Below are 16,116 nucleotides of genomic sequence, written 5' to 3' on the forward strand. Positions count from 1 at the left end.
GACTTAAAGTGGAAATTAGACTTCTTTATTTTGTTTTGGGTTTTCTCCCCAGGAGTTTGGGAAGGAAAAGCTTTTGGTTCGCGCTGTTGGGCATTCTCTGTTTTTATTTTGAAATCCAGTTTCCTAAAATGCCAGAGCAAGAGATACCAATTCCTTAACACTGGTTTAAGTTGAAAAACTGTACTTTTCCTTATTATATTTCCTCAAGGAGCATCCAAAAGCCCCGTGGAGTCAACATACAGACAATCCAACCACGGTCTCAGTATGATTTCTAGCATCCTACCTTCAGGTATTTCTGAAGGAGGAAAAGAGGAAAGAATATACTTGATTTCATGATTTTTTTGTTTATTTGTCTGTTTGGGTTTTTTGGAACATAGAGAGAAGGTTTACATCAGTGCAGCTTAGGAAACTGACCCAAATTAGAATTCAAAACCCAAGTGATTTTTCCCTGAATCTTAGAAAGCTGATCAACAGATCTACAAGCAAAATTCCATTTTTCTTCTTTCCACGGCCCATTTTCCCCCTTAAGAAAGAGCATTAAGTATATGCAAAATATTCTCTGGATAGCTGACAACTACTGACAAAGAAATACCCTGTTCCACACACAGAAGGGAGATCGTGGGGGGAAGGGAACGAAAAGAGAACATGGAAATTAGAATTTTTTTTCCTCCCTTGAGTCATTAAAGAAAATCAAAAAGATCTGAATTAGACAACTTATAATTTAGCAAATAAAAGTGTTCTTGGGACGTGTTGTCCTGTAATGTGGGGGGTACCCCACAGGAAGATGGGGAATGCTGTTCCAAACTTGACGATTCTGCCTTCTGTGTGACTTTTTTTTTTTTAAGGCAGTAAAAAGTGCTGAGGGCCGTGGTGTGATCAGCTGGCAATATTATCTGGGTGCCTCGGTTTATGTGTTCATATACATACACACACATATAATATGTATACAGACACATCACGGCATGGACGATTACACTTTCAATAACAACACTCCTGTAAATCTTACTCCTCCGCCATGTAGTTGCTCCACAAAACGGGAAAAGAAATAACCCGAAAAAGAATGCGCTGTAGTGATTCAAATCCCATTGTTCCCCACGCCCCCTCCCCGAAGGAAAGAAAAAATAAACAAACAAATAAAACCACCCAAGAAATGAAAAAGAAAGCCTCAATCTCACCTGGCCTGCGCCTCGTCCAAACTCTGGTCTGTGATGGTCATAATTTGCTGTAAAATGTCTCCAATGTCCTGCTTTCTCCCTCCCTCCCCCTCGGTCCCTCCAGCCCCATCCTGTAAGTGTTGGGACAGGCCGGGGTGTCCTGCCATCCCCACCCCAGCATGGGAATGCATCAACCTGGGCTGATCATCCATCTCCAAAGGCAACAGCAGCCCCTGTTTCCTCCTCTTCTCCTCTGCTCGGCTCCTTGGAACTACCAAGGCTTTTTATCGTTCAAGCTGTCTCCAAATCCTTTTCAGAATAAAGGGGGGGGGGGGACCAAAAAAAAATCCCTTTGCCTCTTTTAGAGGATGGTGGGAGGATGGGGAGTGGGGAGAGGAAGGGGGGGCGTGAAAGGGTTGCAGGGTGAGGGTGGGGATGAGGGCTGATGAGGAAGGGTGTTGACTCCAAAAAGCAAGAAAAATAAACCACCTTCCCACTTGGTGAAAAGAAATCAGAGCTGGATTTTGGGTTGTTTTTAGTCCCGGCTCCTTTGCAAAGCAGAAATGGGCTCTCAGAGCTTAAATCTGTGGCTTAATCCTTTTGCAAATATGCATTGATCTGGAGAAAAGAGAGGAAGGCAGGGGGATTGCAATGCAAACTTTCCCCCCCACCCCCCGCCACCCCCCACCCCACCCCCAGCCAGAGTGATCTCAAAGGGGGTGGGCTGTTGCAAAAGCCAGATCTCCCCCAGCAGCGGCAGCAGGCAAAGCAGAGAGAGCCTCCCTTCCTCTCCGTGTCTCTGCAAACTCCAGCAGCCCCTTCTGCCTCCTGCTTTTGTTTAGCTCAGGCTCAGGACTCCTGAAACTGACACAGAAAACCACAGCCGGAGAGGAGGAGGAGGAGGAGAAGGAGGAGGAGGAGAAGGAGGAGGAGGAGGAGGAGGAGGAGGAGGAGAAAGAGGAGGAGGAGGAGGAGGAGGAGAAGGAGGAGGAGGAGGAGGAGGAGAGAAGGAGGGGAGGAGGGAGACTGGGTCCCCGCCCCCCTGTCCTGATTGGCCATCTGAGAAAAGAGGAGCCCCTCCTCCTCCCTACTTTCCTCACATCACCTCCTCCTCGTCCTCCTTCTCCTCCTCCTCACCCAGCACTCTGTCAATCAGAGTTCAGAGGTGGGCTGTAAAGGAGGCTGAGCTTACAACCAAGTCCCCGGTCCTTAAAGGTGCCACTAGTACGATAGTTCCAATTCAATTAGGCAGTTGCCACTTTTCCTCCTAGAAGACGCAGGGGTTTTTTGTTTGTTTGTTTGTTTGTTTTTTACCAGGACTTGAGAAGGACACGCGTGACTTTCCTTAACTGCAAGTCACGCAAAGCACTGTGGAAAGACCCTGGACTCTCTTGGGTAATAGTCCCCCAGACCCCAGCCCCTCTCAGACATAATGTTGTAAAATCCTCGGGATCCGGAGGGGATAACTTAGGACGCTAGTTTGACAGCTTTGAACTAGAGCAAAAAGAACGAAGAGTCATTCTAAGTAGCCAGATGGACAAAAATCAAATGTATTGAAGATTTAGTCTCAATAATAAACAATAGGCTTGTTGCATCAGAAGTAAAATAAGGACAATACCACTAAACAATGCTGAGGAAGCACAAATTTTAACAAGGAAGATTCGGTCACATTAAAAAAATTCAACTTTTCTCTCCATGCACGCCTTCCCCCTCCATGCTGGAAAAATAGTCTCTAGAATCAGACTCTCATGGTACGCATTTAAGGGGCACTTTGTACCCGAGGTTTACAAGTACTTTCCTCACAAAATCTCTATGAGAACAGTAATGCAAATACTATGCTCGTTTATGGGGAGGAAAAAAATAAATCAGTGATAAAATAATTTGCCCCATGTGACCCAGCTGGTAAATACTGAAGCCAGGAATGGAATCAAAATCTGACTTCCAGCTCCAAGGTTTTTTTCACTCCACCAAATCCTTAATAAATATTAATGAGGAAAGAAATCATAAATAAGCATTGAGAGTCTAGTCCTAAATTTGATTTTTGTTTATTTTTAATCTAATCCTGGAAAGCCCAATTGTAGAGTGGAAAAAGGACAGCAGATTGAGTAGATCTTTCCCTAAGTGGCAGGGAGAATAACAGGGAAATTATTTAGCTACCTAAAGCCTCAGTTTCCTTATCAGCAAATGAAGATAGGAGTTGTTGCCAAGTAGCTCTTGCTAGGTGCTTTGAGATCTTCAGATGAAAAATGTTATTCTTAGCATCAACCCATTACCCAGTCTCCGTCCTATTCATTAGCACAAAACAAGTTTGGCAAGATAAGTGGAGTGGGTAATTATTAAGGCATTCCTAAGCAGCTTTTAACAGGTTGCTTGACAGAACAGGACAAAGCCATAAGGGCATGAATATGATTTGTAATTACAAAGTCATATTATTAACAACTATTTTATTTATAAGCTGTTTTAAGAATCAGATCCTAATGGAAAGTTAAACCACAATAATATACTTTCAAACAATACAATTATCATATTGATAATAGGTAGCAATGTAATTTACCACAGACCTTAGTCAAGCTGAAGGACTCAGAAAAGAAATTAGACTGAGTCTAAAGAAAATAAGGTTAAGATTAAGAAATTCAAGTTATAAAGGCACTTAAACTTCACTACAATGCAATTATGCCATAATAGTTCCATTATATTATTTGATCCTCATAACAACCCTGAGAAATAGGTGCTATTATTATTCCTATTTTAAGGATGAGGAAACTGAAACAGACAGTTTAAGTGATTTGCCCAGGATCACACAGATAGTAAATGTCTGAGGCCAGATTTGAACTCAGAAAGATGAATCTCGCTGCCTCCAGTTTTGGAACTCTATTTTCTTCACCACCAACAGAATCATCCTTGTAGTCAGTCTGCAATGAACAGTGTTAAGTGATGTGGGGGATATAATGATGTATGTAGCGCCTGTATTTACAGAGTTTACAACTCAAGGGAAGATATAAACCATGCACTCAATTACCAAGCTTTATGGAAAAAGTGCCATAGAAATAGTAGAAATTGTAAGAACCTCTGGCAGAGTGCAGATGACAACAAAAGGAAGTGACTATTTCCAGTTGAAAGATTAGTGAAATAATCATTGAGGAGGTGGTGATGGATCTGGCCCTTGAAGGATGGATGGATTGGAGTTGGGAAGAAATAACAGGCCAGGAAAAAGTTCCAAGAAAAGTCCAATGCACTGAAAAAAATGCATTAGCAAATAAAGGATAGGGAATGTCAAGAAGAGAAGTTGATCATAAGCTTGGAGAGAGGTTTGAGCCAGAAAATGAAGATCTTTGAATATCTGATTGGTGAGTTTGTATTTGGAATATTCATTTTCAAAAAGATCTAGTCTCAAATTCGAACTCTGATGTTTATTAGTGTGACACTGAGCATGTCCATTCACATTTATTACTGTAGGTTGCCTCATCTATAAAATAAAAAAGTTGGACTCAATTTTCTCCATGATCCCTCCCAGCTCTAAATCTATTAAAATTTAAGATATATAAAAATATAATCCCTTCTAATATGGTATGGTGAAGACACTGATAGATTTAGAGTCAGAGGACCCAGACTGGAATTTCAGCTCCACCATGTATGAGTTGCAGTGCTTCAGTCAGAGCAGCTCTCTGGTCTTTGGCTTCCTTGTGCGAGATGAGGGCTTTCACCACTAAGATCTCTTCTAATTCTAAAGTTATGATTTTAATAACTTAATAAATTTAATAAAGCACATAGAAAGAAAAGGAAGAGAGGATGGAAGAAAGGAAAGAAGAAAGACAATGAATGGGAGAGGGAGAAAGAAAATAAGGCAAGAAGGAAAATAAGAGAGAAAAAGGAGGAAAATAAAGCAGAGAAGGAAATAAGAGAGGGTGAGGAAAAGGGAGGAAGAAGGATGTAGGGAAGAAAAGAAAAATGAAGGAAGAAAAGAAAAGGAAGTAAGGGATGAAGGAAGAAAGGGAAGAAGGGAGGAAGAAGGAAGGAAGGAAAGAAGAAAAGGAAGAAGGAAGAAAGAGAGAAAGAATGAAGGTAAGAAAGAAAGGAGAGATGGAAAAACGGAAAGTAGAAAGAAGGGAGAAAGGAAGAAGGAAAAAAGAAAAGAAGGAAGGGAGAAAGTAAGGAAGGAAGGCTTTAAATAAATGCTTGTTACCTCCATCTAGGGAGGGTGATAATAGCCCCTGATAATATTTTACCTGAAGAAAAGTATGATCAAATGAGTATTTTGGGACAATTAGTCTGGAGGTAGCATGTGGAGTGAACTGGAGCAGAGGAAGGCCAAAAGCAACAGAACTAGTTGGAAAGATATCGCCACAGTTAAAGAAAAACATAAGCAAGAGTAGTGAGAATAGCTGGAAAATAAGAGATCCACAAGAGAAACAAGAAAGAATCTACAAGATATGATGATTAATTAGGTATAAGAAAGAATAAAAAATGACTGAAGTTTCAAACTTGGGTGAGACAAAAATGACAACACTTTTCAAAGATAATAAAATGGAGTCTCTGTCCTGACTTCAAAGATAAAGTCTTAGATCAGTTGGCCTAAGCAGAAAGGTTCTTAGGTAAATTGGATAGGTGATAATTATATATCTACACAAGCTATTCCCAGACTCTATTCATAGATTATTATAGACCCTCTTCATAGAACATTGAGAGAATGAGAGAGGATCTGAGAGAGAATATTGCCTTTTCAAGTTACCAGCCAGATCGAAAAGGATGGTCCTGTTGTAATAATAGTCTGGTGCCTGCTCAGAATCCCCCTAATGGCAGCTCCCTGGGTGAGATACTGCAAGCCTCCTTCCTGCTTCCAGGAGATTTGTGAGCAAATGTCTGGTTTCCCATCAGCTAACTATGTGGTGAAGAAGAAACACTTTGATTGGTTACAAAAGCATTTTAAAAAGTCCATCATCTTCTGTCACTTCCTCTTTTACTTCAGTATTTGTGGTAGAATGTAGTGACTCCTTTATTCACGACATGTTGGAAATTTGGGAAATTACCTTTGGTATCCTGGTGTTCCAGACCAGGGCTGCATAGTAAAATACCAGTGTCTCCAAAACATGGTGCTTCCTTCAGCAATTTAATATTCCAGAATTTAGGTTTTCAGTTAGAGGAAAAATAAAAAGTCCCAAGGAGGAAGGTAATACATTCAGAAGTAAACTTAGGAACCCCAGCCCATCAGTAACTGAGATAATGATTCATCATATTTGGACATGATCTTTTTGGGGACCAATGTCATGTAAATTGAGCCTATTCTTGACAGAGACTGAAGTTGGATGGGAGAGATTATGTTATGTGGTATTGGAAAGGGGAAAATGTTTGTATTTTGTTCTTGCTATATCTTTAAAGGCAATTTTTGTAAGAGCTACTCAACGTTAAGTGGTTCAATGGAACTGGGGTGCTAATTGTAAGTCCCTAACAATGGAGAAAGCATAATTGGTGAGAACATAGTAGAAAAGAGACATCCCAACTCCTCAGGTTAACTTCCCTTGAAAGGGAGATATAGCCAGCCTGGCTTTTAGTAGTTATTGTCATATTTAATAAACTATAATTCTATAATTCTAGTTCTAACTTTTAATTTTATAAATTGGCTTGTGTAAGATGAAACAGTTAGTCAGATCTAGGACCTGGACTCAAGTATTTGGACTTCTAAACTAGTGTGCTTTCCATTATAAACTCTATCGAATTTCAATGATTCTGCTGTTGTTACCATTATTCAGGGAGAAAATGAGAAAAGCACCTACCATGGAATCATTAGTTTCTATTGCTGGCAAATCAATCTATCCAATTCAAGAAAAAAAAATGTCCACTACGTGTTGTAGAGATGGAAAAATTCCAGCATATTGCATTTCTTTAGCATTTCATACTCTTTAATGGGCTTTCAAATTGTTTTTTCTCACTTGATCCTTACAAAACCCTGCATGTTAGACAAAATAGAAAAATAATTTCCAATCTATTGGCTCCTTCACTGTTGCCTACATTCATATCCAGGTCTTTCTCGTTCTTTTTTTTTTTTTTTCTTCCTGAGATAATTGAAGTTAAGTGACTTGCCCAGGGTCACACAGCTAGGAAGCGTTAAGTGTCTGAAAACAGATTTGAACTCAGGTTGCCCTGACTTCAGGGCTGGTGCTCTATCCACTGTGCCACCTAGCTGCCCCTTTCTCATTCTTTTAAAAAAAAGTTTATGTACCTAACTACCATCATATATTGCTGTACTCATTTATTACCAAAGTAGTATGATAAACTATCTCATTCATATTCATATCTATTGCCTCTCCTCTTGCCTGTCAATTCCCTTCTATCTGACTTCCAATCTCATTCCATGAGAACCTCTCTTTCCTAATTTACCAAAAATAGTTTATTTGTTAAATACAATGATATCTTCTCAGTTCTCTCTCTTTTTTTTTGACCTAGAAGCATCATTTGACACTTTTAATCATCTCCTTCTTCTGTATACTTTCTCCTTTTTGAGTTTTCATGACATTGTTTTCTCTTGATTTTTCTCCTGCCTCTGTAACCAATTCTTCCCAAGCTACTCTGCTTAGTCATTGTTGTGTCCTTCTGTACACTTTTGGTTTTATTCCAAAGAGAGGAGCACTGGTAGATATTTAACAACTTTGTCATTGAAAAAACAAATGTCTATACAGCACATTTTTAAAATACAATCTGAATTATTAGCATTTTCTCCAGAAATGGAGGCTTAGAAAAATTTTAATAATATTTTACTTTTTCTGAATTGCATGTAAAAATAAATTTTAGCATTCATTTTTAAAGATTTTGACCTCTAAATTCTCTCCCTTCCCTCCTCTATCGATTACCCCTCCTCCTGAAACTATAAACAATTTGATATAGATGTGTAATCATGCAAAACATATTTTATTAGTTATGTTGTGGAAGAAAACACAAAAAAGAAACTGCACAAAAATTAAAGAAAATGAAAAATAGTTTGCTCCATCTACATTCAGATTCCACCAATTGTTTCTCTGAAGATGGATAACACTTTACCTTAGAAGCTGGTATAAATTTTTTTGTGAGCCCATATGCAAGGGTTCCAGCAATCCAGTGACTTCCAATCATTTGTCTTGGACTCTCTTTTCTAGTGAGAGAAACTCATCTTTATTGATGAGCTCATAAGTACCCATGGATTCAATTATCATCTCTCTGATATTATCTCTCATGTCTATATATCTGGATGTTCTGGGCTGAGTCTGACTCAGATCTGTCCCCTAGTAGTTTAGATTCCAAATTGGAACAAAATGAAACATTCACAGATCATCAGCAGTTAGCAAAAAGAGATTCATTTATCCATAGCAGAAAGATATTCATCAAGAATAGGTATCAAGTATATCTCAGGCTGATTCAGTGGGGGAAGTACCTTTGCCTAAGTTGTTTCTTATGGTCTATTATCATTTTTTATCATTTTTATCATTTTGGATCTATTATCCAAAACTCAGAAATGGAGTTCCTGGTATCTCCCTTGTACTTAAGTGACCAAAAAATGATGTCAGTAACTAGAACTTAAAGTACCCTGAATCAATTAAATCTAAATGATGATCTCAATAATTTTTAAGGAAAATTTACCCCCGTTTGTATGAAGGAAAGATTAATGTAGTCCTCCCCAACTTTATGCCTTCTTGTAAAATTTCCAGATCTTCTACTTAAATGACTTTAGGACTGTTATTGGTCAAGCCTGTTCTCTGCTATCCAAGAAATCTGATACATAAGGAATATTTTAAGAAGAAAGAAACTAAAGCAGAAATATAACAAGAACAAAGCAAGCAATTTTACAACTTCCTGTGAAGGAATGATTGAATATGGGAAAGTCTATGTGTTGAGCATTCACCATGTGGTGAAAGCCAAATCTGTGTAGCTAATAGTGGATTTATCAATATAAAAAGGTACCAAAAGCAGTATTGGAAAATTCAGGACTGAAGCAAAGATGATGATGCATTTCCCCACCCAGACATTGGATTCTGTCATTAGATTGTCATTGCTTTTGGGAACATGTCATCTGTCCACATCTGTCCACAGCTGCAGGGGTCCATGTTTGTGCCCATTGTAATCTACTTATATATTCTGTACAGTGGATGTTGCTAACTAAAAAAGCCAGAGCCCATTCTACGCCAATATATTTATACCTACCTTGTTTGAGATGTGTAAACAGTAACCATGTCTTATGCAGTTGAAAAACTGTATCTGCCCCTTACTAGGAGGGTGAGAGAGGAAGAGAGAGAGAGGCAGAGACAGAGAGATAAAGACACAGAAAGAAAGTTCACAGTTTGAGGATGAGCATAGAAATTTTTATCCTGTTTAGATGAGGGTAAAAGTGGTACATTTGTCCATATTCCCAGTTCCATAAATGTATCTGGCTCTTGGCAAGAATGAAAGCATTATACTTTCCAAATTCTCCCGCCAGTAGATTGCATTAAAGAATAACAAAAAATTCATGTGACAAAATTCTTATTGACTACTCAAATTTCAAATTAAAAGAAACAAATACAAGGTTTTCTTCAATACAACTGATAGGCAATCCTAAAATTACAATGACCTGCCTTGGGTTATATTTTCTCATTGTTGGGGCCCTCAATCTGGCTGGATTTAAGTTAATAATAAGACTAAGATCTGCTGGTTCTGCAGAATTGTCATTTCCGAAAAAGTTTGTAAAACCAACTAGTTCTTATTCTGTTCACCAACATGATTCCCATAAAGCTTGGAAGGGCTTTCTTACAATCATAGAGTCATGGTGATAATGACCATTAGCAATACAAGGGTATCCATTCCCATCAAGGACAAAAAACTAGTTTTCTAGAATGTGACCTTTTACAGTGAGGGGAACATTCCTTTCTCTGTGTCCCCAAATGCAATCCCTCCAGGCTGTTGTGAAAGTAAACTAAGTTATGAAAGGATCCCCTAGTGGAACTTGAAGATTTCTCTCTCTCTTTCTCTTTTTTTTATCAGATTAGAAAGCCTACAAAACTGAAGGGCCTAAAACACAGTTTACCATAATTATCTACAAGGCACAGCTCTTTAGGGCACAATTTACTCAATGATTTTTTATTGCTGAAAAGCCCTAAGCAGTTTATTCTCCAATCCACCAGGAGCTGGAAGCAGCTCACAGAAAAACAACCATCTTTAAAGACATCTTTCAAAACAATACCAGGAACATGAAGGTCAGTTTAGGTTCATCTTCTTCCATACTGCCTATCTCCCACTTCGTACCATTTCTTTTGGGCTAACTATTAGGGACTCCTATAGCTTCAAACTGCTTTGTATTCTGGGGACAAGAAAAGAATGACAACAATTTGAGCCTTTAGTCTCCTGATTAATCCACATCCCAAGGATGCTAGGATGGTCTCAAAACCTTTTTTGGGAGAATAAAATTTTAACCTTTTTAACAACACCATAATTTTATTTATTATCCTATCTCTTCTCTTCCTAGAGAATCATATCATTTAATGGATATTATTTTTAAAGATAGGAAAAGAAAAGGAAAACTGAACAGTAAACTAAAGTCTGATAACATGTGTAATTTATGATGTTTGTAGACCTCTCACCTCTACAAAAAGGTGGGGTAGAGGTGTCTACTCATATTTCTTCTTTCAAACCATGCTTGACATTTTAAAAAATGATTCCAAAACATTCACTGTTGATTTCCCTTTTTTTGGTGGTCATTCTTTCCATTTATACTATTGTAGTAATTGTGTATTCTCTATTCTTAACTATGCTACTTCATTCTGCATCAAATAATAATAATAATAATAATAATGTAATATTTTTACATAGTGCCTTAACATTTTTGCAAGTTGCTTTACAAACATTCACATAACACTGAGGGATAAATATTATTGTTAGTATTATTATTATATTATTCATATTTTATAGATGAGGATCAGTTCTCGAAGACAGAGTTGAATGGAAGTCTTCCTTATTCTGAGGCTGGCATCCTACCTATTGTACAACTCAGTTGTCTTTCCATGATTCTTTTCATTCCTCACTTTCTTTTCTTTTTTAATAGTAGTTTTTCATTTTCAAAACATATGCATAGGTAGTTTTCAACATTCACCCTTGCAAACCCTTATGTTCCAATTTTTCTCTCTCCCTCTCCCCATTCCTTGCACTAGAGAGCAAGTAATCCGATAGATGTTAAACATGTGCAGTTCTTCTATACATATTTCCACAATTATCAGGTGCCTAAGAAAGATCAGATCAAAAAGGGAAAATAAGAAAGAAAACAAAAAGCAAATAAAAAAGTGAAAATCCTAGGTTGTGATCCACACTCAGCCCCCATAGTTCTCTTTTTGGATGTAGGTGACTCTCTCTATCATGAATCTATTGGAATTGGCTTGAATCACCTCAATGTTGAAAAGATCTATGTCCATCAGAACTAATAGTTGCATAATTTTGTTGTTGCTATGTACAAGTCTCTTGGTTCACTTCATTTAGCATGAACTAAATCTCTCCAGGCCTTTCTGAAATCATCCTTCTGATTATTTCTTATAGAATAATATTTCATTACATCCATATACCATAACTTATTCATCCATTCTTCAACTGATGGGCATTCATTCTATTATCAATTCCTTGCCACTACAAAAAAAGGGCTGCTGCAAATATTTTTGCAGATGGGGTTCTTTTTCCTTTTTTTATGATCTCTTTGTGATACACTGGGATATGTTGGGTAGAGACACTGCTGTCTCAAAGGGTATGCACAATTGGATAGCCCTTTGAGCATAGTTCCAAATTGCTCTCCAGAATAGTTGAATCAGTTCACAACTCTACCAACAATGTATTAGTGTCCCAGTTTTCCCACATCCCCTCCAATGTTCATCACTATCTTTTCCTGTCATCTTAGCCAATGTAAGAGGTATTTAGTGGTTCCTCAGAGTTGTCTTAATTTGCATTTCTCTAATCAATAATGATTTGGAGCATTTTTTCACATGACTAGAAATGGTTTTAGTTTCTTCATCTGAAAATTGTCTGTTCATATCCTTTGACCATTTATCCATTGGAGAATGGTTTGAATTCTTATAAATTTGAGTCAATTCTCTATATATTTTAAAAGTGAGACCTTATACAAAAATTTCTTCCAGTTTTCTGCTTCCCTTCTAATCTTTCTGCACTGGTTTTGTTTGTACAAAAACTTTTTAATTTAATATAATCAAAATTATGTATTTTGCATTTCATAATGTACTCTAGCTCTCTTTTGGCCATAAATTCCTTCCAACTCCACAGATCTGAGAGGCAGACTATCCTTTGTTCTTATAACTTGTTCATAGTATCACTCTTTATATCTAAATTATGGAGCCAATTTGACCTTATCTAGCTATGGAGTGTTAGGTGTTAGTGAATGTCTAGTTTCTGCCACACTATTTTCCAATTTTCCCAGAAATTTTTGTCAAATAGTGAGTCCCAGACTCACTATCCCAGTGAGCTGGAGTCTTTGGATTTTTCAAACACTAGATTATTATAGTCATTGACTATTATGTCTTGTGAACCTAACCTATTCCATTGATCAACTAATCTATTTCTTAGCCAGTACCAAATGGTGTTGATGACCATTCTTTATAATATAGTTTTAGATCTCATACAACTAGGCCACCTTCATTTGCACTTTTTTCATTAATTATATTAAATTTCTTGGCTTTTTGTTCCCAATGAACTTTGGTATTATTTTTTCTAGCTACATTTCTCATTGGTTTGATTGGTATGGCACTAAATATGTGGATTAATTTAGATATTACTATTATTGTTATTATATTAGTTTGGCCTACCCATGACTACTTGGTTTTCTTCCATTTTTTTAAGACCTAACTTTATTTGTGTGAAAGTGTTTTGTAGTTGTATTAATATAGTTCCTGACTTTGCCTTGGCAGGTAGACTCCCAAATATTTTATATTATCTACATTTATTTTAAATAGAATTTCTCTTTTCATCACTTGCTGCTGGACTTTGTTTGTAACACATAAAAATACTGACAATTTATGTGAATGTATTTTGTATCCTGCAATTTTGCTAAAGTTGTTAATTGTTAATACTAGTTTTTTAGTTGATTCTCTAGGATTCTCTAAGGATGCCATCATATCATCTGCAAAGAGTGATGACTTTTGTTTTCCCATCATCCATCCATCCCATCTTTTAATTTATTTTTATTTTCTTATTGCTAAAGCTAAAAATTTTAAATATAATATTGAATAGTAATGGTGATAGTTGCCACCTTGTTTCACCACTGATCTTATTGGTTCTAGTCTATCCCCATTACATATGAAACTTGTTAATGGTTTTAAATAAATGTTACTCATCATTTGAAGAAAGACTACATTTATTCATATACTCTCTAGTGTTTTTCATAGGAATGGGTGTTGGATTTTGTCTCCTCTATTGAGATAATCATATGATTTCTTTAGTTAAATTACTGATATAGTCAATTATGCTAAAAGTTTTCCTATTATTGAACTGTATTCCTGGTATAAATTCTACTTGGTCATGCTATATTATCCTGGTAATAACTTACTGTAATCTTTGCTAATATTTTATTTAAAATTTTTGCATCAATATTCATTAAGGAAATTGGTCTATAATTTTGTTTCTCTGTTTTGATCCTACCTCATTTCTCATTTTCATCAGTTCTTATAGCATGATAATATAATATTAAATTCCATTCCTTAAGGTGTGGGTATGGACTTTGTAATTATGTTTTATCAGAGAAAGTGCTAATATATATATGTATATATATTATATATATATATATACAGAGAGAGAGAGAGAGAGAGAGGTATCCTACAAGTAATCACTTTTTCCAATGGCCTTCTTGGATATAAATTTAGACGATAATCTCTGGGTCAAACATGTGTAAACATTTTAGTCATTTTATTTGCATAACTCCAAATTTCATTCCAAATTAGTCTTGTTAATGCATTAGTGTGCTTATCTTCCCTCAATCCCTCCAAAATTGACTCTTTTACTTTCTCTCTCTCTCTCTTTATATATGCACACACATTTATACCACACATATACCTATATGTATGCTTATGTATATATCCATGTATTTATTTATGTTTCATTTATCTTGGATACTAAGTCTTTATCAGAGAAGTTTTAATACAAAGTTTTTGCTGTTTTTCCCCAAAATAATCAAAGTTTTCTCAACTTTCTGGAATTGCCTCTACCCATTGTTTGTTTAAGAATATATCTGCTACTTATAACTATGAGATATATATACATATCTTTTTAGAGTTAATGGAACAAGTCCAAATCACAGTTTTACTAAAGACTACATTAGCATTTTATAAAAGTTTTAGTGGTTTTGAGAGTGCTAATTTTGAACAGAGCAAAGGAACCCACAAAAAGCAATAATATATCAAAACTTGTACACAGGAAGATATCAGGCTTCCATGTGTGCAATAAGCATGCATATAAAGAGTGGTCTGTGGTTAATGTGACTGGGGCCTGCATTCAAATATGTCGTTTTGTGTTTATCACCTAACACTGTAGAAACCTTCTATACATTTGTTCTCACATAATTCACAGAAATGTGTAGAGTTCTTTTCAAAAATAAGGAATAAAGCAAGCATTTCCATAGTATAGTACAATAAAAAATGATTTTACCTGAAATTACAAATCTACTATGCCCAACTTGCTATTCCTTTTAAATATAAAAATATCATGTAAATTTTAATTTTTTTTTATTTTTCCCCTCCATTCTAGAAATGAGTAGTAGACAAACATACCTATATCTATGTATATATAATACATATATTTTTACACATATATGTATACTGTTAGACAAAAATAGGTACAGATATGTTGTGTAAAGTTTTTTTATATATGTACTTTTATTTATCAGTTCTTTCTCTGGATATAGATAGTATCTTTCTTTATATGTTCTTTATAGTTAATTTAGGTATTTATAATAATCAAAATAGCTTATTTGCTCAAAGTAGTTCTTAAAAGAATATTGCTCTTACTATATACCATATTCTGTTGCTTCTATTAATTTAGTCCTTCATTATTTCACATTCTTAACATATTATAACAACAATAACACATTCGTGTGTCTAAAGTAGATTACCAATGTTGGGTAAATCTCCCTAATGACGCATTACTGGATAAAAGTCAATACCTGGAATCCAAGCTGAAGGAAAGTGTTTTTTTCATTATTAAAATACCAACATAAAAAACCCAGTGAATGAAGCAGCAAAGGTGTCAATCTTAATATGACATTGATAGAAGATTAAGACAAGATACTATAACATACTAAACACGCCAGCACCATAACACTGAACTGGGACAGAAGAAATGGGTTCCAAATTCATGACTTTCAATCTGTTTGAAAGTCTTTATAGTAAAAAAAAATAAATAAATCTATTAAAAGGTAGGAGTATGAATGGATTGATGCATCTAATCACATAATTTAAAGCCAATTTCCAAATTTCAAATAAAGATATTCAATACTGAAGCTAAACTGTATCATCTTAATCACTGGACACTAAATGAGCAATAACTATTCAATTTTATTCATCATAATCTTTAAGAACTAATGGTGAACTCAGCCACTGATACAGACCCTGATACAGACATATCCCCTTATACGTCACCATTTGGATCTTCCTAAAAGCTAATGAGGTCAAAAGAATTTCTCCATTGCTAGTAAACTACATTAGGTAAAGTATCTGATGCAGTATTCAATTTATAGACACAGGCTGCAGACAAGTTTTAAAACCACATTCTTTAAAAATTGGCAAATATTGGCATAACAAAACCACTGGAAGATGTATAATGCTTATTAATATAGAATATTAACTGCTGGTTTAGAGTGCTTGCAGCTCAGATGAAAGAATACTGCAGAGATACCTTCCCTTTTTTATTTTTTTAGATATGCATGTACATTAATTTTTAATACTTTTATTTATGAGTTCGCTGGGAAAGAAAAATCAGA

General features: G+C 36.0%; 1 protein-coding gene across 2 annotated transcripts in view; it reads right to left on the reverse strand.

Annotated features, from left to right (window-relative positions):
- Nucleotides 1–1,835, reverse strand: part of PBX1 (PBX homeobox 1) — a 326,218-nt gene extending 324,383 nt beyond the window's left edge. Inside the window, exon 1 of one of the 2 annotated variants that reach the window (XM_051999108.1) lies at nt 1,176–1,834. In XM_051999108.1, the coding sequence (XP_051855068.1) occupies nt 1,176–1,366 (191 nt within the window). In that variant the 5' untranslated portion in view covers nt 1,367–1,834. Of the gene's footprint in view, nt 1–1,175 lie in introns of both variants that reach the window. The other variant, XM_051999109.1, reaches the window with a different exon arrangement.
- Between the last annotated feature and the right edge of the window lie 14,281 nt (nt 1,836–16,116).

Source organism: Antechinus flavipes, chromosome 4 (assembly GCF_016432865.1).
Source record: "Antechinus flavipes isolate AdamAnt ecotype Samford, QLD, Australia chromosome 4, AdamAnt_v2, whole genome shotgun sequence".
Taxonomy (NCBI): Eukaryota; Metazoa; Chordata; class Mammalia; order Dasyuromorphia; family Dasyuridae; genus Antechinus; species Antechinus flavipes.